This window comes from Tetrao urogallus (assembly GCF_951394365.1).
Source record: "Tetrao urogallus genome assembly, chromosome: 6".
NCBI lineage: Eukaryota > Metazoa > Chordata > Aves > Galliformes > Phasianidae > Tetrao > Tetrao urogallus.
In genome coordinates, this window is record NC_136819.1 from 20,641,067 (window position 1) to 20,665,062 (window position 23,996).

The 23,996-nt window shown below is 34.8% G+C and overlaps 1 protein-coding gene across 1 annotated transcript; it reads right to left on the minus strand.

Annotated features, from left to right (window-relative positions):
• Positions 1-20,553: 20,553 nt before the first annotated feature.
• Positions 20,554-22,470, minus strand: LRRC4C (leucine rich repeat containing 4C; the record flags this gene model as incomplete). Its single annotated transcript, XM_079536822.1, has 1 exon — positions 20,554-22,470. The coding sequence occupies one exon, from the start codon at positions 22,468-22,470 to the stop codon at positions 20,554-20,556; it is 1,917 nt and encodes a 638-aa protein (XP_079392948.1).
• Positions 22,471-23,996: the final 1,526 nt, after the last annotated feature.

Genomic DNA, 23,996 nt, shown 5'->3' on the forward strand with positions numbered 1-23,996 from the left:
AGAATGGGAAGTAAAAACTTCATGCTGACTCCTAACAAATACCAATAAATTAGAAAGTAGTTGAACTCTTCCATCTAAACTATGCAAAGTATCAATTAGCTTTCCAAACAGCTACTGAGATGAAATTGTTTTAGAAAATAAGTCACACTTAAAAATTTTGTACAATCACCATGCAAAAAGATACAATCAGCCAGACTATAGTGTGAAGCTTCACTTTTATAGAAACGCTGTTTCAGATTCCAGTCACCGATCAAAGGATACAAATCTTAGAAAAGAGAATAAATATATTAATGTTGTGAAGATGATGGATAACCTAAGACAGTGAGCACTGACACTATGCAAACTGGATGAGAAAAATGTCAAAAATCAGCTGTGTCTGTGCAGAAAATGCATGGTTTGGTAAAAGTTAATTTTGCATACCGCTATTCATTCTAAACCTAGACTTAGTTTCTTGATGTGTTAATCATATGTGGAAAGGGGTTATTCTTTCTTCATCTAAAGAATATTATACCATCACTAATTCCTTCTATCAAGACATGCTAATATATACATATATGCATATGTATATATACATACATACATGAATATTCAGCAATAAATACAATTCTGCAATTATTTGATTCCATAAAATATTTTTGCTTGTGATAGAAAACTGAAAAGAAAAGTTTCATTCTATTATGATTATATTCTTCAGACTAGATGAACAATTCACAAACTGTCTTTTTCTCTCTTCCTTTACCATATGAATATCTTAGTCCCAATATATTTTTATCTACCATCTCCAAGATCACACGATTCCCTAAATGCTTTTTACTGAATGCCTCATGCAATCCATTTGTATCAAGACATTCTTATGGTAGTGAGATTTTAATTTGATTTTTTCCTTCAGCTAAAGTTCTCTAGACCCATGACTGCAATGAATTCCTCTGTAAGAACCATGAAGAATAATCTCACTTCATGGAGTTTAAGTCACAAAAAAACAAAATTAATTAAATAGAAACATCAGTTTCCTTTAACATATTATTGTTTCACAGGGCACAGTAGGCAGCTCTGTTGGAGACTCACTTTTGAAAGCAAACATGAACCTAACACCTATATGTGAAATTGTGAAAACAGGTTGTGTTAGTACATAAGTATTTCCATATTGTATCACCATGCTTTTTTTTTTTTTCTTTTCTTTTTTTGCTTTGGTTAATAAGTTCTCCCTTGAAAGTCTGACTAAAGCAAGATAATCTCTTCTTTGCAAAGATTAACCTCATTAATATCAATTAATGCATAATAATAAAAGGTTTTAATGTTTTACAGAAGCAGACTATGGGGGCAGGTACAAAGGAGGATTAGAGAGGATCACCTGTATATCTTTAGTTTATGATATCTCATTAAATAATTTATAATAACCATTAGATATTTTATAATCAAGAATTTGTAAATGCTTAAGCAGTGGGATCCATGACTGGTAGTAGAGAAGAGAAACTTCTCTTACAATGATTAATACAGAGACAAAGATGAAAAAGACAAGTAAGATTGAGGTCCTAAGGAAAGAGGGACTCAGAAACATATCTCCAGAAAGCAGAATTGCTAGTCACTCTTCCACTACTGAGAAGAATAGTAATTACAAGTTACATTTTATGTTCATAGTGAAAGAAAACAAGGTAGAATATTCACGCAGCTGCCACATTACCTGGAACAGGCATAGCATTTGGCCATTGCTTCAAGTTTTCAAGCACACAACATGCGCTAGCATCATTTTCCAGTAATAACACCTGACATATTTCTGTCATACCAGCTCCCTGTAGAGCCCACCCGTCCTGTAATAAATTCATATAGAATTCAGCTTTTGTTTCTTCATTTATAGAAGAAGACATTCTCCCCCTCTTCCACAGAATACACATAATTTCTGGAAACTTTCTATAACAGATTTTCGCTAAGAAATCTCAAAGCAGAAAACAAAAAACTACTACAATATTCACTTAAAGCATTCTGAGTTCAATGGAGGAATTCCCTTTTTCTGTTTACTGATACTGATTACATTCAATTACTTCTTTTCACTTGACACACTGTCCAAAAGAAAGGCTAACCAATGTCAGTCAAGCAATGTTATTTAGAACTTTAACACATTCTACTTTTCATTTCAACTAGCAAATGCATATTTTTAAATAGATTTAAGATTTTGTTTTCAAATGAGAATAATTACATTCTTCCTAGCTCTCAAATGAATTCCTTCCAACTTTTACATAATTGAGAATAAGATTTTCCTGTGCTAGAGATCTCTCCTGTCCTGAGATCTTTACATGGAACAACAAAAGACAGGAAATACAAAAATTAAAAAATAAATACCTCAAATTCATAGGTGAAGTCATATTGAAAATCCCTGTTATTCCTCAGCATAATCACACGTACTACTCTTTCTTTTTAAAATGGGCATGCTCTAATAGTCATAAGAAAATAATCTTGTTGGACCTATTAAGAACATTTTTTTTTTTTTTTTTAAATGAGCAACCATTAATTTATTAGTTGTTTATAATGTTTGAATGAATGCATATTGAAGCATATGAGAAATATACATCATATTTCTGTGTGGACAAACTATGAAAGGATTGTCTTCCTCTGTACAAAATGCTACCTTTAAAAGACAACGACAAAATTAGATATCTGCATATTTGACCAGTTAGTTGACCATTAATCTGCAGTCAAGTGCTCTGTTCTGCTTCTCTGCTTCAATCACTCTTCACTTCTGCTTATATTTTAATCTTCTTCTAAGCACCTGAGAATATACTGGAAATAGAAGCTTCTGTTCTAGGAAGTTTCATGTCAGAAACACTTGCAGTTAGTACACTTTAATAACTATATTAATTTTACACACTTACCTACTTAAATACAGTGGCTATATAAAATATTTGAAAACTGAATTCAAAACTGTAATTGCTAAGAGACAAAAGGATCACTTCATGATCTTTTTTCCATAGAAGTAGTAAAAAAATTCAGAAGCAAGTACAACAGCATCCTGTGGAAAGAGACACTGCAACCTTAATTGACATTGCTGATCCACAAATAGTTTTGTGCTAGTAAGTAAAATCAGAAAAAAATAAATAAATTAGAAAGAGAAGTTCTAAAAAAGTCATCTTTCCTCTTCCCATCCCAGTTCATTTTGCTGAGCTGATGCTACTGCTACTGACACAGGTGCACTGACTCAGCCTTCATGTTCCCACACGTCCTTCCCAGTAGTTGCTAGGTAACAGGAAGGATTTTGTCAGCCAGCCTCAAACTGGCTTTCTAGCTTGGGCAAGAACTTCTGTAATTTGTTAAAAAGCAAACACAGAAATCAGAATTTGTTAGCTGATGGCAAAATTACATCTCAAGTATGCATGTGATGCATTGCTGTCTATGGAAGCACTATCTTTCTGTCAAATCAGAGTGTTTACAGTATATTCAACAGGCACACTGGAACTGAAAGACATCTGAAAACTGATCTCCTACATGAACATTACGTACCTTCTCAGAATTTTAAGAATGCATTATGACAGTGTGCTTTCAGTTGCTGATATGTCAAACATGCCTCAAAACTTCATATATATATATATATATATATATATATACATACACAACTTCATATACATTAAGAGATACATCACACATTTACATCACGCATGCTTGAACAAAGCATAATAATACAAAGAAATACCTCAAAGCATTGTGGAAAAAGAGAAATAAAGAATGTGTTCATTCATGCAGACTTAATCAGTGCTATTTTTTTTTTTTTTTTTTTAAAAAAAAAGTACATCTGTTTAGGGACAAACTCCCACAGCAAATTTGGTCATTAGATCTCTCTGCTTTCACGATGCAGACTTAAATGGCAATCTGTCTAGCTCCCTTTTTCTAGTTACAGGAAAGAATAGTTTATATCCATTACTCTGTTGGATAAGATATACATACCTCACGTTCACTATTTCCTCCATACTTCAAAACTGATTTCTGATTTTACTACTCCTACTCTTGTCATCATACTTTCCTAACTCACAACACATTAAAGCCTGGAGACCATTGCCTTTGTTCCCATCTTCCATGCTCTGCTTCAGGCATTTCTTTAAAAAGATGCACTTTTCAGAAGACTTATAGCCTGAGGATAATCCTTTGCTCTCTCCCAGAGACACATTAACAAATCTTCTGACAGCTCAAATTAGACAACTGTTGGCAAATCACAGAATTTCAAAGAGTTGTGCTAACATAGCCCTAGTCAATTAGTTGCCAGCTTTCATTACATCCCATCTCTTTTCAAGATATTCCCCTTGACTCCATTAGATTTCGTTCCCTGTTTATTCACTGCAAATATCAGCATGCCAGAATACTTTAAGTCACCAAACCAGACTCAGTACGTGGCACAACAAGAAACAAGTAAAAAAATAAGTATGATACTCCTGTTAAGTTCTCTGTATATTTTGTACTACACAAATGTTAATGTTGCCAAACACTATACAAGCGCTAAGAAAATCCTATGCTTGGGATTACACTTGCCTCCCAGCAGTTAAGATACCCTAGCTGGCTGGAATAACACTCCTGTGTATCTTCAAAGACCAAAAATCTGATTACATCAGATTTAGCAGAACCTAATATTCAACATATTGTGTTCTAAGAATGTCACGGCATACGTGATTTTATTGGCTCTACAATGCAAACCTATCTCATGCAGTCTCCACTGACTTTATATTAAAATCAGGAACAGTCCTCTTCAATTTCTGAAATAAATAAATGCATGGGGAAGGCCCTTCTGTAACTCTCATCTGAATCATTTCTCTGTACTTCATATATGACCCTGCATAGCAAAGTCTGGTCTAGGAATGATGTAAACTATGCAATGACTGGATGATTGCAGTTGCCAAGGGAATTGTGATGCAGAGATCTCTTACCCTAGAGATGCATAATTGCAGGTACTCAGAATAGACATGAACTCCTATCCAGCTTTTGAAGATGATCCATGATCTGCTTTATTATTTCATAGAACAGAAGGAACAGAGCAACATTAAAAATGAAAATGCACGATGCAGAAAGAGCGGATGGTAATTTATTTAGTGTTACATGAGATATTTGGATTAAATCCTCAAGCAATATAATTCCTGTGAGGTTAGCAGACAGGCTCATCTCAGACATGCTGAGAACCCAGACAGAGAAATCTGCATTACCATCTAACCATCACATAGTGATCAACAGCATGCAATTTAAGAAGTTCTTGCATCCAAGCAGGAGTACAAACTGCTTCTGTTCTCTGTGCAGACCAAGTCAGTGCCTGAGCATGGTACAGACAGACAACCAAGGGCTGCACAGAACTTCAGCAATCCCCATGGGAAGGCTTTGCCTACACAGCAACACAAAGAGCTACATAAATATGGAAAGTATGATTTATTTATATGCCATGATGTTCTTGTGTTTGAGACTCAGACCAGCACAGCTGTTTCTAACTCCAGCACAGAAACTATGGAAACCTGTCAAGAGGTTTTGAGAAGCACTGTGCCAACACAGTGATTTCACTTCACTGTAATTTGTTTTCAGCTTCCATTTAAATTTCTCAATTTTTAGAAACAAAACTGATTCAAACAGTATGCCACCAATTTCAGTTCCCAGAAAATCCATAAGGTGATGTGAATGAGTGTAATTCCCAGCTTAGATTATTTCAAAACCCAATTGATGAGGCAGCCACCTAATATTATCGAGTTTCTCAGCTGAAAGAAGTCTGCACCTCTTCAAGTCAAAGTCCTACATTATTTTCCTTAACCGATTTGTAGCATGAAATTTCTAATCTTCATATTTAATCCCTACCTTATGTGCTTAGATGTGTTCTAGAGGTGGAATTCACCGTGATATTTGTGAAGCTTACCTTTTTGCTTTTTTACATCAAATACTAATGAAGGTCACTGCTAATAAGCGCTGGCATGATTCTTAGATAATGGAAATCACCTCAAAGAATAATTCTAATAAATCCAAAAGAAGCAGTACTTTATTTGCATGGCAAATAATTGGAAAACCCACAGAGCAGGCAAATCAAATTCCACCATCAACATCAAAAATATTTTCAGTGATTCAGTGACTCCACACACAGTATGTGCTATAGTACACAGACAAGATTTAAAAATACTATGTTCCACCACATTTTCTGAAAACACACATAATGGAGTGAGAATGTTCTGCATTTCATATTAAGTCTGAATACTATTTTTTTTGTAAATTGAAGCCATTTGCTAATAGAATTTTTGCAGAAAAAAAAAAAGTAATAGAATTTGATTTAATGACTTTAGGAAAGACCTTATGTGGATTATTCAAGTTGGCTCCACTGAGACACTAACAAAAATTAAATTCCACTGACAACCAATAAATTAAACCAAAACAAATAAATAAGAAAAAACAACCGTAACATTAAAGATATTCTAATAATCTTTAAGAAAGGCAACATGGGATGAATTCCGCATGAGATCTGTCTTCCTCTATGATATATGGAAGTGTTAACACATTTGTTAGCATGATTCATCTCCATTAAGATAAGTAAATACCTACGTAATTTCTTCTCTAACAACATTTGAAGGTATTTGCTGTTTCCAGAGAGTATGTTTTTAGAAAGAATAAGTAAGTAAATGAAAAAATGCCATTTTTCATTTACAGCAAAAAGTTTGAGCTCTATTAGTGAAGCAGGCTTCCAGATTCACCCCAAGAGATTTACAATTTTACCAAATTATGTTCTCTGCTTCATGTGCTGCGTGTGAGAGAAGAAAGTTGGCAAGACTTCAGTTTCACTGAAGACATTTATGAATGCAGTTTCTTACACACGCAGGTTCTCACATTTGGCCTCTTAGCAACATTAACCTCAGATTAAATAAACATACATGACAATAAACCTAGTAGGAGTGATCACTTCTCATGGTAATGCTCTACAACACCTCTAAGACCAATCGTTTTAATCAAACTGGCAACTAATAACAAACATCCTTAATTTTGAAGAAAGTTAGTGGAAAATCTAAGGTAAATGGAAGGTGTATGCCACGTGGAACCACAATCTCTTTCTGTCCTTTGCCATTATTTCCTTGCCGTTAGGAAAACAGTTTGCCTAGAAATGTGGTTGATGTCCTGTCCCTGGAGATTTCCAAGGCAAGGCTGGATCTGGCCCTGGGGAACCTAATTTAGCTGTTCATGTCCCTGTTCATTGCAGGAGAGTTGGACTAGATGACCTTTAAAGGTCCTTTCCAACTGTAAGGATTCTATGAAATTCATGAATTCTTACTCAGTAGGAAATATTGTAAAAATGAACAAATTGAAGCATTGAAAACCAAGCTGTAACCTATTTTCTCCAGAGTGGGATTTTATTTATTTATCTCTTTGACATCTTCATCAATCTCCAAAAAACTTTACTGTATGCTCTTAAAAATGTGTGCACTCTTGATTTTTTGAATTATCCCTATGCCGAACCAGAAATTTGTAACCCTCCTTTAGGTTATGCAACGTCTGTGGAAAAGGAGAGCAGTCACCTCTCATCTTAGGTCAGTACTCAACTCCAGACTCCAACTGCAATCTCCTTTTGGCACTTGGTGGCAGGGGAGAGAAGTAAATTAAACACTTCAACTGATTTACACTTGGACTGATTCAGGAAAACATTTCCAATATACAAGGCATACATAGCTAATGCAAGTCTTATATCTTGCTATCTGAGCTACAGAGTCACCCAGGCTTTACTGCTGGAAGTCATCACACATGCATATGTGTGAAAGTACAATAGCTTATGAATTCAAATAAATGTATGAACTTATCAGATTTCAATCAGAGGTGAACATGGCTCTTCACAGCACAATTTAGTTACAAGCTAATTCAGCTCTTTCAGGTTATAAATATTCTTTGATGAGTGAGCTACGCTTTTTCTTCTGCATTGCAACAGAAGTGATTCCTTGGCAAAGAGGTGCCACTTAATCACTTCTAGACCATATGACCTAAAGTATAAACGAGGGTTAATAACCTTAGAAGCCATCGCTTAGAATGCCTTCATGCTATTTGTTCAGAAACATCACTTTAAGCTTCACAATTCTTGTTTGTTTCCTCAAATAATTATTATCCAAACCATAATTAGAACAAGCACAAACTATTTCTTTATCTACTTTTTGTGATAGTTATTGTGCTGAAGAATGCAACATAACTGTGTTATTTCAGGCAATAAAATAGTCATCCTCCACAGAAAAAGCAGTTTAAGATGTGGTCATGATCGCCTTAGCATACAGATTATCATAGAATGGCCTGGGTTTAAAGACATGACCATGTAACCATGAATGTGATTTCGTCTTAGTTTAAAAAATAAAAATAAAAATCATATTGTAAAACAAATACTACTTTGGGGGGTTAAAATATATGCAGCATTAAGGTTTGTTTGCTTGTTTTTCATCCCTTTTCTGTCTACTTCTCACACATTTTTTAAAAGTTAATACCTCAAACTATGAACTTTTTTTGATAATCTACCATAATTTACTGTGAAAATTACAAGTAGTTAATAGAGCCTACAGATAAGGAAGCAGTTGGAGAAGGTGGGAAGACAGATGTAGTTACATCAAGAAGAGTACGTTCTTCATAGCGTAAAACTTACTTATATAGACTTCTCAGCCAGCCCTGATGCACTGAATCCAAATAAAATTGATTGATATCACTTACACCTACCATCAAGTTAGAATCTGCAGCTTCATCTACTAAGTGTTTAAGGGTCTGTCACTCAGACTTTTTTTAATTTAAGTCTTTAATTTAAGAACACAGAGCCAGCTGTAGCCATGTTAAAATTTGATTCTGGACTGTTAAATGAGTATCACTATCATATCAGGTAGCCCAATTCTAATTACAGTTTTTTTGAACATAGTACATGTAAGAAAAAGGAGGTAGGGTACATATCTCATCCTTCTCCTATATCAATCACCATTTGACTATCGCACCTGATTTTCCTCAGGCATTACTGAGCAGAGTACTGTATTTTCCAGCTTCCTGAGATGTGCATCTCTCTCCAAAAGATGTTCTCTCCTTAGTCACACCATTCCATATCCACAACCTGCCTTTGTTTTGTCCTCAGAACAGGCAGACGCTCATTTGGCCTCTTGAATAGCACCTGTTGCTCTGAGTAAGAAGAAAAAAAAAATAAAAAGAAACCAGACTACTACCTGTTTGTCTGCCTTCTCATACACCTTGTGACCACTGCCAGAACTGGCTCCAAACAGCTTTGGTGTTTGAGATCATGTACATCAAAAACATCATTTAATTCAAAAACAAATATATTATTTGCCAGCTAACAGTAAGCCAGCACACAGAATGACTGCATCAAGCTGATTTTCCAGTATGTCTACTGCCTGCAGTGCAGAGAAGAGCATTTCCTTCGCATCATATCAACTGCACATTGCTTGTTCCCAAATCTTTTTAAAACACATTTTCTATAGCCAACTTTTTCCTCATATTTGAATTGCAATGAATGTCTCTCTTCTCACAGTTCAGTAACCACAGACCTGTAACTACTGTTTTATTTCTTTTATGGGCTGGGTAGTCTAAATCAGCAGCCCCATTAAAAAATCCCCAAATTCCACAAAGGTAATGAAATGAAATTATATTCCCCACAGATTTTTCTTAGAAAAAAAAAAAAAAAAAAAAAAAAAAAAAAAAAGCCTGAATCTTTCATATCTCCTTAAAACTTCTGGAAAGTAAATCTTTTTCCATACAGAATTTTGCCCTTATCACTTGTATCATCATCCCTTTCTGAAATGAATACTGAATCAATAGTAGAGGACCAAAAAGAAAACAAAAAAAAACCCAAAACCAATTGTCCACTGTATCTCATCAGATTGTTACTTGCAGGTAACGAAAAAGAATGAAGTATTTAACTGTTTTTATACAAGTTTGAGTTTGCTTCTGTATTTCCTTCACATTAGAACTAGCAGAATAAAGTGACAAGGTTAAACACCAGGCAAAGAAACATATTTGATTTCTTAAGCTATGCTGCTTATACAAGATTTAGTTTCAGTGACCCTACTTCCCAACAATTATTTATGAAATTTAACAATATTAAGATTTAAGTATATATATACTCTTCTTAATCACATGCACACTCCTCAGCATTCATACTGCTTATTTATTCTTAGCCTTTTCATTTCAGGAAAAAAAAAAAAAAAAAAAAAGAGGAAATGCAGTTTCTTCTTAACCTTGCTCTTCAGTTCTCATAAACTGGTAGAACGCATTAATGTTTGAGATGCTAATGTTGGCAAGACAGTACATCTTTGCATGTGAATGCCAGAGTTCGGAAATATTTGTTTTGGTTTTGTGTTCTTTCTTTAATTGAGAGAACAGTGCTGAATTTTTAAAAATTATTCTAAAGCATAATGCTGTTCTATGCTATGTCACTAATCCACTGCTGAGGAAGCAGTTTGTGTGAAGAAATGTACTATAGGAACATATTCAACCTCAGTTGTTCAAAGAATTTTGTTCAGTCTTGAAGAGCAAAATAGAATAAGTAACACCTTTTTGATCAAATAATTGTCAGTTATGACAGCTTAAAGATTTAACAACAAGAACAAAGCCATAGGCTTGGATATTAAACTATCAAAATGTTTCTTAGAAAAGTATTGATATATTGCAGTAGAAGTATAATGTATATTAGGGCCCAGAAGTAAGTACAGCATTGAAAGATGTGACCCAATACAACTTACAATTGGTATTTGTCTCAGGTTACTCCATTATAAAATAGATATCATGCTTTCCTAACAGGATTAAAAGGCAACCTGAACTTTGAGGGTACACTGAACTGCCAGCAGCAAATGCTGTTGCATCTCTGAGTTCCCAGACAGTTTATTTTTCTGTCACAGAAAGGAAAAACTTAGTGCCTCTTTGCTGCAGGATTTCAGCAAGATTCTTTCCCTTTCCAAGCATGAACCATAACAGCCACTGCAGTCTCCCCTTCTTGAACAGGCCCCACTTCTCTACAGGGATGAGTGTTTGCCCAGCACCTGAGATCCACTCTCTAGCCACTCACTGTGCCATGAGTAGCACTCACAAACTGGAAAGAAACAACTCACAAAACTTTTACTACAATTTTCCTCTTTTAACAGGAGATTTTTAATAAGCGTTTGTAAAATGCTTCAAAGACTATTATGGAAAGATTTGCAGAAACAATAAATAACAGCAATCCTCCTTACCAATATATCCATGAATATCCACTTTGTTTATTCACACAGTTCTTTCAGTCAACTCCTAGCTCTTCAACATGCTACATTCCTTCTCCATACCCATTTTCTGCCCTTTAGTTGAATTAGTCTTCCTGAAGGTACAACACTTTACAATCCATACTAAAAATAAAGCTGAAACATATAAGGCTGAATGTGATGCTAATAGGAAAAAAAAACAATCTGCAAAAGTTTACTTACTGGAGAAAAGCCTTTCCCTAGAAGACAGAAGGGAAACTATTTCATCCAGCTTTCCCAGGTGAAATACATACCTCCAGGTGCTCTCGTCTCTTCTGATTGCAGCTTTCATGCTGCCGTGCCTTTATCTTTCCTGTAACCCTTCACTTTCTCCCTAGAGAACAAAAAACGTCTGTTTTACCCTTTCTCCCAAAGCTAATGTTTGGGAAAGTTACAAGAGAAACAAGGAGTGTGTTGCAGTATTTATTTACATCTCACACAATCATTGTGCTGTCTCTGGCCACAAACATTGGCAGCAATATCTCAGGTGTGCAACAGGCACAAAATGTGATATATTGATCAAGTAAAACCATCAAGTCACACATTACTTTTATTTGAAGATTACTACTTGCTCATCCTTCCATTTGAAATCCTTAGAGAATCAGTGAATGATTGAGAAATGCAAAGAAAAAAACCATACCTCAGCAATAATAGAAACAGAATAATGACCATTACTTACATCACTTTTTATATTTATGTTTCCCAATACATTTTGCAAATGGGGAAGCTGTTTAAAAAGATTGTTAAAAGATATCATAAATGATAATCACATAACCTATTGATAAACTCCTCCCACATGAAAAGGACTTCAACCTTCTTTCACTTTTGGATCCCTAAACTAGAGTACTCTGAAATGCTTGGTGAAGTAGCTTACCATTTTCCCTTTGCTGTACATAAAGAAACCTGAAGAGCAGATTCGGAGCTAAAAGACTATGTATGTATATACCTATGTTCTTATTTCTATCCATACCTTTGTGCATATATACACATTAAACCAGGGGATTTATATTTGCTTTGAATCCTTTATGCCTTGAAAGATCTGTCACTTCTAAGTTCTTTTTTCATGGGCTCTTTACACAAATATTATTTGGATTCATATATGACCTGGGAGCAAAACCACCAACTTCTTTCTTCTTGATGTTACTTCTGCCATTCCTTGGATAACTCCTGAGAAAAGAAATGGAATAAAGAGAATTAATCTTACCAAGTAACACTGTAATGAAACGTGCCTACTGGAATTTACTGTAAAGGATGTGCAGAGAGCAGCTTATATCTAAACAACAGGTACAATGATGACTAATTTACTTATGCATAACTTACCCTCCTAAGAGAGGATCTTAAGTATCATTTTACAGCTTCACCATTTGTAGAGAAATTAATGGAAACTTGAATTAATTATAATACTAACCCAAGGCCAAACTCAGGAGAAAGAAATACTGTATTTATTACTCCATAACGTGTCCAATAGAGTTTGTATCTTGGAATAAATGTTCTTAAAGAGAACTGCAATTGTCACAGAAGACTGATTGCTTAGGAGCAGATATTGAAAACGAATGCCTCTCATCCATTTCTGCTACATCCTTGAAATCAAAGCTGCAACGCTGTCACAGTGAAGCAATGTAAAGAATACAATTCTCTGCCCAGCAATTCTCTTAGGACATAAATTACACTTATAACTCTCTCTACCAAACTGTTATAGCAGCATGTCAGGTTACAACTTTAAATTTAAAATAAACAAAAGGACCACTATGAGTAGATTAGATGCCATGATGTGCAGATGCATAATGGCAAAATTTTGGCATTGTTTATAGTAATGTGTTTTCATAAACATGCTATCAGTTAAGTACAGTTATTTTATAAAAGAGCCATAGTTAACTGTGGTCAGCAAAAGGAACCGCTTTGCTCTGACACATCAGTGGTGTTGAATAAATACCAGTCTTGCAGCACTTTCATCAAAAATGCATGAAATATGATTGCAGAAATCTAAGTCATCAATGGAGCTCAGAAATTTTAAGAAAACAGCTTACTACAAACAAGCATTTCCTTGTTACGGTAGATGTCTGACAATCTTCAGAGGAGAAAGAGCGCTCTTTTCAGAGCAGGCATCTTCCTATGCTCCGATATACATGATGAGAGATGAATTCCTCACACCAGCCAGGCTGTTCTGCTGGTTTTTTTGTGCCCAAACCCCAATCACTGCATAAGCCTGGAAACTTTTGTGTTTACAGGGTTTTGCTCTCAAACGTTGAAGCACGTGCTGGACAGTTTGTCCTCTACCCTTCCATTAAACAACATCATTGTGTGGTAGTATGCTTTAGGGACTGATTCAATTGTGTCAATAAGACACAAAGTACAATACAACTAAATGATGATACAAGGATACGGACTGATAGCAGAAACTAACAGCCCTGCCAGGAAGTCAGGGAAGACATGTAGCAGGGCAGCTCAGATTTAGATCCTACTACAATGCATTATTGTTAAAAAAAAAAAAAAAAAAAAAAAAAAAAAAAGTAACAAAAATGGACTCATCTTTTGAGAAAATATGTTGACCGGAAACTGAAAGGCTGAGACTGTAGAAAGAGGCAAGGAAAAAGGCTTCTAATCCATAACATAATAAAATCCAAAGAAAATATATTTGATCAGTGGTGGAGAAAAATCATATTAAAAAACTGTAAAATAATGAGAAAAAAAATTATAAGCATGTTGTAATTAGTCTTCCTAACCTTTTCTGACAGCAAAGTAGAATGAAATGAATGGTAAGCACATGTAAAACTTGCGCATTCAAAACTTCACTACAGAGTAATCTTTTAATCTTCCCTTTTCATTTTCTTAAATTATATTTGTTTATAGAAGAAAGAAGAAGCACTTTGAGCAAAAATCAAAAGTAAACTATCAAAAAATAAAAGGAAAAACTGCAGGAAACACTATTTCTTCAGGCATTTGCTTTTTAGGAATTAAAAAACACTGTTATTTATTGCCTTTATTTTAAAAAAAACTGTAGTTCTATACAATTTGCAAATATTTTATAGCCTAGATATTCAAATATATTGCTATTCTTTCTCCAGCTCTTCAGAATTTGTTCAAATACTTTATCACAAAGAAAGCTAGGTTTCAACAGGGGAAAAGAAAAAAAATTCAATTTTTTTGTACTAGCTTCTACACACTATTTAATTAATAGTACACAATATTTCAATTTCAAAGATGGATAGTTAATTAACATGGCAGGTGATAACAAACAATCATATACAAGATTCAAAAACACATAAATGATTTATGAACCTACTTTGCAGTATAAAATAGGAATTAGCTTTTTAGGATTTAGATTACTTAAACACTTAGTAATCAGGTCTTCAGAGGCTCTACTTAGTACTACAACACTGACCTGTTTTCTGTCCCACTGACTACTGGAATTCAATTTGAAGATGGGGTGGAGAGGTGAGTGCCTTATGAAGACTGCTTCAGAGAATAGTTCAACAGTGTGACGTGAATGGCAAACCAAGTACAGGGCAATGGGTACTGTCACAAAAAGAACTTAGATTCCCACTGACTCAGACCAGTCAAGTATCTATCCTTTTGAGAAATTAAATAAGGAAATTAAATCAAATTCAATTATGCATTACAGAATTAAATTATGCATAGGAGTTGGATTAATGCTGTGATATACTAACTCCAGTTAGTAGATTTTTACCAGATTCTTTCCCAGATAACTTATTCCATCATTCTTAATGCATTCTCTGTTATGCATTCCTTCTGTTCCTTTTATCTCATCTGTAGAATCACTTTTTAAATACTACACACCTCTAGACCCATAGGTCACAGCTATAAGTTACCTTTAATTTTTGTTATTATTATTATTGTTTGTACTTGAGTTTAAAACTTCTCTGAAAGGAACAGAAGTACTTTTGAAGTTAACAGGATTCAACATTGTCTACCAAAATAAAATAAAATTTCCATTTATATATTAAATCTGATGCAAATATAATCCATACGAAACCATCTTCTACAAACTGATATAAGAAGCATATATTGCTATTGAACTAGATGATCAAAGAAACTGAAGAATCTTTCACTGCACAAGTCATTTCAAGACCGAGGACAGCCCAAGAGAATGTTAAACATGAACTGCAATGGATGAAGTGTGGATGGACTGTCTGAGAAACGGTTCCAGAGCTGAAAGACCACATTACATCATACACGTACTGTGATATTCAAATGAAAATGGAAATTTGTGGCTAGGACAGCCAGAAATCTTTAACATTTTAAACAATATGTAGAAAAGTCACTCAACTTTTTGTTTTCTTATTATGCTATTGGAAAAGATGTAAAGATCACCTAAATTATCTGATTTCCAGGAATCGTTACATTTACTGTTATTTTCAATAATGTTCCAATTTCTTTTTCCAACTATTTTCTACTTTTGCATAAGATTGGGTTTTCAATGTTCTCAAAAATGACAGACAGTATTTTCCTTTTTTTTTACAAAAGATAGCCATAAAATCATCATCTGATAATGTCATCATTGCAAAATATCCTCATCATTCCAAAATTGAAAACGTCATTAGAATTACAGTATAGAATATACTTATCTGTTATAAAAGTTAGTCAGGGTTCACCAATTTAGCTCTTTGGAGATTACTCGGAATAACATCCTAGGCATGAGTTTATAAAGTACAAAAAAACAAAACTAAAACCAAGACAAATTAAACACACTGTTTTGTCCAATAAAACTCCCCTAATCAAATCATGAGTTATTCTTTCTGAAGCAAATAGAAGCATGCAACTACTCCAGTACAAACCTTATTTGTTTCGAAGAGTTCTTAATACTGCAAAGACTTACCCAAACTTCTTCAAACAAGTTTAGCATTCTGTTGAAATATAATGACTTTGTTGTTTGTGTAAGATTTACACTGTAGACCTGTGGCGCTTTTTTTTTAATTCCTTAAGGTTTAAAGCTGTTTAGTGCACACTAAACCTTAAATCTAATAAACAAGAAAAATAATTCCCTCATTTCAAGCCATGTGCTGCATGTCAGAAGCTGAGCTGTTACACCATGCTGTTAGGTGGGAAGTACTCAAGGAAGTTGTTCCCATCTCACAGCTTTTCTACCATACCATGCTCTTTTCGCCCCAAAGTACACACAACCACAGTGTTTCCATGGGACACCACCACAGAAGGAGTATGCAATGCCAGCAGACATTGAAGATTTAACAGATAGGTTTTCCAGAGTCTCCTCAAGCTCATTCCCTTCTCATGAACACCCTGCTAGCTCTCTTATATTTCAGTTGTGGTAGCTGTTGATGCTATTCTACTACAGTATCAGTAAGTAATACCACCTCCAAAATAAAATGTCTACAGCCTAACTGTAGACTGCATTTCATGTACAAGTTTGAGCTGAAGATTCTTGGGCATCTGCATGAATGAGAAAAAGATATATGAAATAGTTACAGTAAGAAAAACAGAAAAATACTGAAGTCTAACTCTCCTTATTACATATTGAAGATAAGAATATATTACTTCTTTGTTTACTTTTTTAAAATATGAAATTACAAGGTAGCTCCTAAGATTTCCTAGTCCTTCAGTACCTGGACTTAGAAAAAAAATGAGAATTTCAAAATATGCTGTACTTAGCTCATCCAGGCTGCATGTGGCTCTGGGCAGTCTGGTCTAGTGGTTGGCAACCCTGCACATAGCAGGGGGGGTCGAAACTAGATGATCATTGTGACTCTTTTCAACCCAGGCCATTCTATGATTCTATGATTCATATAAAAATGGGAAAATGGGGAGAATAGATTGGAAAGATTTTCCACTCATTACTGAAGGGCTACAGGAATGGTCGTATCTATGAAGCTAGTACATTTGAATATTAACTTGGTTATCTTTTCTCAAATGCTGAGATTAACCTATAATGCCACCAGTGGGGAAAGGAATCTTGAAAATGTTACATATAATTTTTAATGCATTAAAATATTTTAGCAAAAAAAAAACCCAAAACATTTACTTTTCATACATTTAGCCCTTTTCAAAGTAAAATAAAATATCTATCTTGTATAGTTAATTGAATGGAACTCACTTGTTTTCCTTTTCACGTTATTTCTGTATAAGAAAAGATTTGTAAAACTTAACGACTTGTCCAGAAAATGCTTTGTTCTTTGTATTCATATAGGATAACAGGCAAACATCTTCAAATCTCAGCATATGATCTGAAAAATAACTTCTCGTGAGCCCACTAAGAATTGTAATAGTTTGTAAGGTCACTTTTTTTTCCCACAACTCTTTTGGATTGTGGGTTCATCCACAATGTTATCTGCACGATATAGTTCATTAGAGCTTACTATCAATTGTCCTCTGCCATACAGGAGACTCAGTTTTTTTATTTAACACCGTAGTCTTTGGAGTAGCACTAGGCTGCATTAGCTTGATTTAAAAACCATAACAAGAAAGTGCACAGCACACCTTTCACATTGTTGCAGAACTCAGTTTAAAGTTTAAGCTGTGACGTTTTCTAACTCTGGTATTTAAATAATCTGCAAAAATAATCTCTATAATTTTAAGAAGGATAGGGAAGATGTTGAGAAAGTCATAGCTAGTATGATTCCTGTGTAATATATATCTTATCCCAAGCAAACATACTAAAATACCTTTTCTTTATCCCTATAATAAGCACATGGGAATATATTGCTTTTTTGATTGTTTTTAATATTATTCACTTAGCCAATATAACCTGATTAATACTTAATAAGAATGTATATGTTGTTTTAAATAGTCACAGATGTTATTTTGCATTACTTTACCGTATTACTGTCACTGATATTGTGTCCTGCTCCAAAACCTCCAAAACCTAACCTGCAGGAGTTAGTAAAAACTACATGTTTATAAAACCATGGTGACCATAAGCGCTTTAGAAAATGGCTATTAAATAGTAGCCATCATTTCTTAACATGAACCTGTTGATTTAGGATTTCTGCAAACAATCTTTTCAATTGTCAGATAAGCATTGACTATGGACCTAATATTGGTAACCATAAGGATGGACAAAGTACAAATAGCTATGTATTTGTATTTCTGTACAAAATTTATCACAATGCTTAAAAGAAATCAGCAATAAAACTCTGTAATGCACTTTGAAGAAGTAGGCAAAGAGAGGAATCACTACTTCAGCATTTTACATTCAGGTCCACCTTTGTCCTCTATTAAAATTCTCTAAGAGTAGATATTATTTTTCATGTAGTACATCAAAGGATAATGTCTTGCCAAATGTTTCTTTGAGATTATTATAGAACTTTGGGTTTCGTTCTGTATTATACTTATCAGACTCCTTGCAGAGTGTGATTCATTGTCACATACCTTCAGTGTCCTTTTAAAATCAGGCATTCTTGCAACATTCCCTTGCAACCTTGAGAAGTGTGCATCCAAAGAGAGATATTTACCCCCTAAACCTGTCTGGCAGATATTCCTCCTTAATTTTAGGGAATAGAAGTACACTGTTCAGGAGGATCTTTTTTCTGTATTATGCTGTAGCATACCAGAACAGCCCAAAGAGATTTTGTTAGGAATTAGGTACATTATTCACCTGGAACGGGATTCTGAATCTCAAAAGTATGAGTAGATAAATGCAGAAATCAGTGAAAAGACATTTAAAACTGATATTTAATTCATGATTCTTTTTCTTAACCTAAATTGTTTTAAAATGCTTCTACTTTGTTGCCAATATGTAAAATAGTTTAATTTGGAAGAACTTCTGCACTTGAAAGAATACAATGTCCTGAATCTCTTTTTTCCTTATGCAAAAACTTCCTTTTAGCTTTCAACATACAAGGTATACTCCATTCTACAACAACAAGCTAAATCAAGAGATGTACATAAACAGAATCGAAAAGGATGTACACTTCCTATTGGCAAACAAGTCTGAGTTTTAATTCAAATAGGCTGATTATGCTATATGCAATCTAACTGTCATACAAGTCATGTTAACCCTTTCTCTTCTGATTTGGCCAAGTTTGTTCTTTCTGATTTTTTTTGTTAGTTTTTAATCAAAATTCTTGGATTTCCTCTTAGTTAGAACTTCAAATTTTGATTTAATTTTGTACATAGAGATACAGCTCTGATTATAGATCTTATGGATATCTAAACATATTTCATATTTATGTCTAGAATTACCACAACAACTAAAGTGGGAACCACTAGCTTTGATGCAATGAAAAGAAAATGAATTTTCTTATTGACTGAGAAATATAGATAGCAAAGAAAAAAAAAACAAAACAAAAAAAGAACATAGTTTTCACCTTTGTCTAATAAATTCAGTGATACCCGAAACTTTTTGTATAACTTTTCCTGATATTGTGGAATACATATTGTAATATAAAACATAACTGATAACACCATGAGAAGAAAATAATCATAATTTTGCATTAAAATTCAAGCAACGCTTATTTGCTAGTGTGCTGCTTATGTACACTAAAATGAAAACGGTGCTATTCTTCAGTAATGATCCAAAATATTTTAACTATTATTTTTAACGCAATTATTTTTTGGACCATCAAAGCAGAATGTTGTAAGAATTTTAACAAGCTTTTGATCTTTAAAGCCACACTAAAAATGAACTATATCCAAGTACAGAAAAAAAAACAGTATTTTATTTATAATCTTAGTATAGTGTTTGAACTACAAATTCTGATTCTAGAACTGCTTAAAAGATCATGGGTTTTATAGGTTTTCACAAGTAGATTAATTTTATTTTATTTTTTACTTTTTCTTCCTTTTTTTTTTTTTTTTTTTTTCACAGAATGCTCCTTTTGGTAAATACAGAGCAAATAATCAAATCATTACACGGAGGAAAAAAAGTTTTGCTTGTATGTTTGCTCACTTGTAAAGTTGCTGCTAATATTCCATTCCCTGTTGAATAATTTCATAAAGGGCATGAGAAAACAAAAAAAGAGAAAAAGAAGTGACAAAATAGACTGAATCTCACCACTAGTATTCACCATAAAAATTCCCAAAGTGTAACAGAATTCTTACAAAATTTCCTACGCCAGTTCCTGTACGGAATCAAGATCTCCTATGAAAAATATGGCAAATGGGAACCAGGGTTGGCTGGGAATTAAAAAGGGGAGGAGGAGGGTAAATAAGTGCAGCAAAAAGAGGTTCTGAGGAATACACATAATTTTGTCTGCTTTAGATCACAATAGAATTTTTAATAAATAAATTTCTTTTTCTTTGTAAAGACACTTTTTGAAACAGTAGATTTAGCCCAGTCATTTGTGTCATTTTTTTTATAAACCATATTTTGTTTTTCCCACCCCCACCCCATAATGTCATAAACGTTTTAGATTTGAGTCTCTTGTACATTGTCTTTTGAGTTCATTCGGATCAATAACGGTTCATGCACTGAACTGTGTATTGAATTTATTGTGTTAACTGTTGTTGTGTGGTTGAAAGGAGACTTGTAAGAGTTATAGTGATTTAGGTGCTCATGCTCAATTGCTGGCATGGGCAAGTGACTCTCTAAGGGTGTGTCACCTGTAAGCTCATCATCCACATTTATGATTTCTACAGTCCGTGTTGGAGCATGATGGTTTTGCCGGTGATGCTGTTTCCTCATTTTGTAGAAAATTACCAGCATCACAGCAGCCATGAGAGTGATAGCCACAAAACAACCAATTATGATTTTAGTAGTCTTCATAACCTCATCTATTCCTGGGATCCCGTTGTTTGCGTCCGTCACAGGAATGGTGAACGTTTTTTCTGTTGATCTTGTGCTCTGTGGAGTGAGTGAGGTTGTCATGTTAGTGGTCTCCCAGTTGGTAACTGGTGTGGGCCCAACCTGCTCTGTCGTCTGTGCCTCATCCTGAGAAGGTTCCACAGTCTCCACTGTGACAGTTGAAAAATATGTATAGCCGGGGTTATCCAGGGCAGTCACATTCAGTGTGGCAGAAGCTGTGGTATTCCCAACAGAGTTACTCACCATGCATGTATACAAACCCGTGTCTTGCACAGTTACCTTTGTAAAATTTAATGTGCCATCACTGAGCACAGCAATCCGAACTCTGTATGCCCCATGTGTCATAACAGATCCATTTGGAGTAATCCAAGATACAGAGGTCAGGGAGGTTGATGCCCGGCATTTCATCTCTGCAGCCATGCCTTCAGTGACGTTCAGGTCTGCTGGTGGCTCCACTATGACTGGAGCATAACACGTGAAGTAGTTCAGGTCCAGCTCACCAATGTACCTTCCTTTCAAACTGGGAGGTGTGTGGCAACGGGCACAGCATGCAGTATTAGAGGGTGCCTTGTCTTTAATCCACCAGCTGAGCCAAAGGATATCACAGTTGCAGTTCCAAGGATTGTGATGCAAGTGGATCCTTTCTAGACGAAGTGGTGTGAACAGGTCATGAGGCAGTAGTGTTAGATTGTTGTGTGCCAGATTGATCTCCACAAGTGATTGAAGGTTATCAAAAGCATTCCTTTCTATCACTTGAATCTGGGACTGTATCATCCACAATTTCTGAAGATGCATTAACCCTTGGAAGGAACCTGGCCGGATGGCAGTCAAGTGATTTCCAGAAAGGTCTAACTCATCCAGTTTTACAAGTGGGGTGAGGTTAGGAATCTCTCGCAGATTGCACATGGCAAGGTTCAAATATCTTAAGTTGGACAGACCTTCAAAGGCACCTTCTGAGATGTATGAAAGCCTTTTCAATTCTCCCAGATCCAGTCTCCGGAGAGAAGGGATTCTGTTAAAAGCATAAGAGGGTATGCTCTCAATGGGGTTGTTTCTCAACCAAAGTTCCTTCAGTTTTGACAAGTATACAAAAGCTCCATTTGGGATAGTGGTCAGACGATTGTCAAAGAGTTCCAAAGTATTAAGATTGGCCAGACCATTGAAGGCCCCTATTTCAATTGTTCTGATGTGATTCCTGCTGAGCTGCAGTATTTCTAAGTGCCTCAGATGCTTGAAGCTATTCACCTTAATGATTTGGATCTGGTTCTCATGTAGGTTGAGTAACCGGGTGTTGGTGGAGATGCCGTCTGGCACGTCTCTCAGATTTTTCCGTACACAAATCACTTTACTGAACTGGTTGCTGCAGGAGCAGACTGAAGGGCAAGTTTGAGCCCTCACTAGACCAGCTACCACAAGAAGCTGAAGAGCCAGCAGCACCACAAGCAGGGGGTCAAATAGGGCCCTGTTAAACCTAGGACCTATCATTATCTGCTGTGGATGTAAGGTCATCTTGTTCAACATTCATAATTTATCTAGTGTTGGTCCTTCTGGAGTTTGAATAGTCTGAAAGAAAGAAGGGAGAAGAAGGACATTAAATTAATCCCAAATATTTAAATGTGCTCTCTAAATAAAGACAGACTTCTCAAGTTCTTTCACACAGCTCTACCAATTTAATCAAACTGTAGCACAAATAGCTATGCAAAGTCTAATATTTCAGTTCCTGTACAGTTATGCTAGCTGTAATTCACAATGAGATAAGAAATGTCCAGACTTTTCCTTCTCATTCTAAAGTATAATGCATGTGATATGATGACAGAGGCAGATAACAATTTCAACAGCACTCCATACTTAAAAGAAATATTCTAAATCAAGAAGAGAGTTGAAAGAAGTGGCAAGCACCTCCCTCATCCCCCCAGAAAAAATAAGATAATAATAATGAATGTTTAAGGTTTCAACTTTCTTAACACATTATAAATAAATTCAAACAACAGATAATATGAAGAGGGAGTGACAATTCCTGTATTTTTTAATGGGTGAAATTGTTTGTCATTATAAATGGAGTTCCTACATTAGAGTCTAAATAAAAATAAAACTTTTAATACTAAATGTAGTAGATCATGGAAATGTTAGGGCAGTATCTCCCTATTTTAGATTTTAATCACAAAATACAAAAGAAACACACTGAGCACCAGTTCTTCCCTATCATTAAACAGTATCAACCAAATTCACGATATTTCCTCTTCAATTCTTTTGTTTGGCACCAGCAGCAGAGAAACACTCATTAGTATATGTGTGCCCAGCACAGAAATAAGAATAGCCATTTAAATGCTGAAAAATATGTGTACCTGCAGGGTTGACAATTTCATTAGCATCTCTTAAAGAAAAAATCCTACAGATCTTACTGTAAGGAGGAAAAAGATTTTTACACTAAAAATGATCATTACCATTCTAAGTCTTTCAGTACTGATTCATTTGTGGTAATTCTTCAAGCCCCTAGCCTTCAGTTAACTTTCAATCTGCTTCTTTCTACAAGGTCCCTCTGCTGTAGAGATTAATGAAATTTCCTATAAATCAGCCAAAAGTGAAGTCTTATAAATTACAGCAAGCTTGGAGCATATTTCTAACCTAGAGCACTCTGATACATAATACATGTATTCAGTAAAATAAAATACTAAAAGGCAAAGGTTTTTGACTCCAGGCTCTGAATTGTTTCATTTTGTTTGAAGAAGCTATCTTTCTGTAAAGAATACATACTAACCTGCATCTCACAGCAATTCATTTAATGAAAGACTCTCTAATTATATATTCAGACAATGTATGTTTTGAGAATTCATTTAGGCATTTTTTTGAACTTGTTACAATGGTTCAGATCTGGCAAGAGTTCTCATCTCACATTTAATAATTTACTGCAGAGAAAAAGCCAATAACAGATACCTGTGAATGGAAATTGGAAGATCTGGGCTGTTTGTTTGATTTGCTCTGTAAGTGTTATTTATAAAACATCAATCTTGGTATGAAAGATTCATGAAACTAATGTGTTCTGCAAC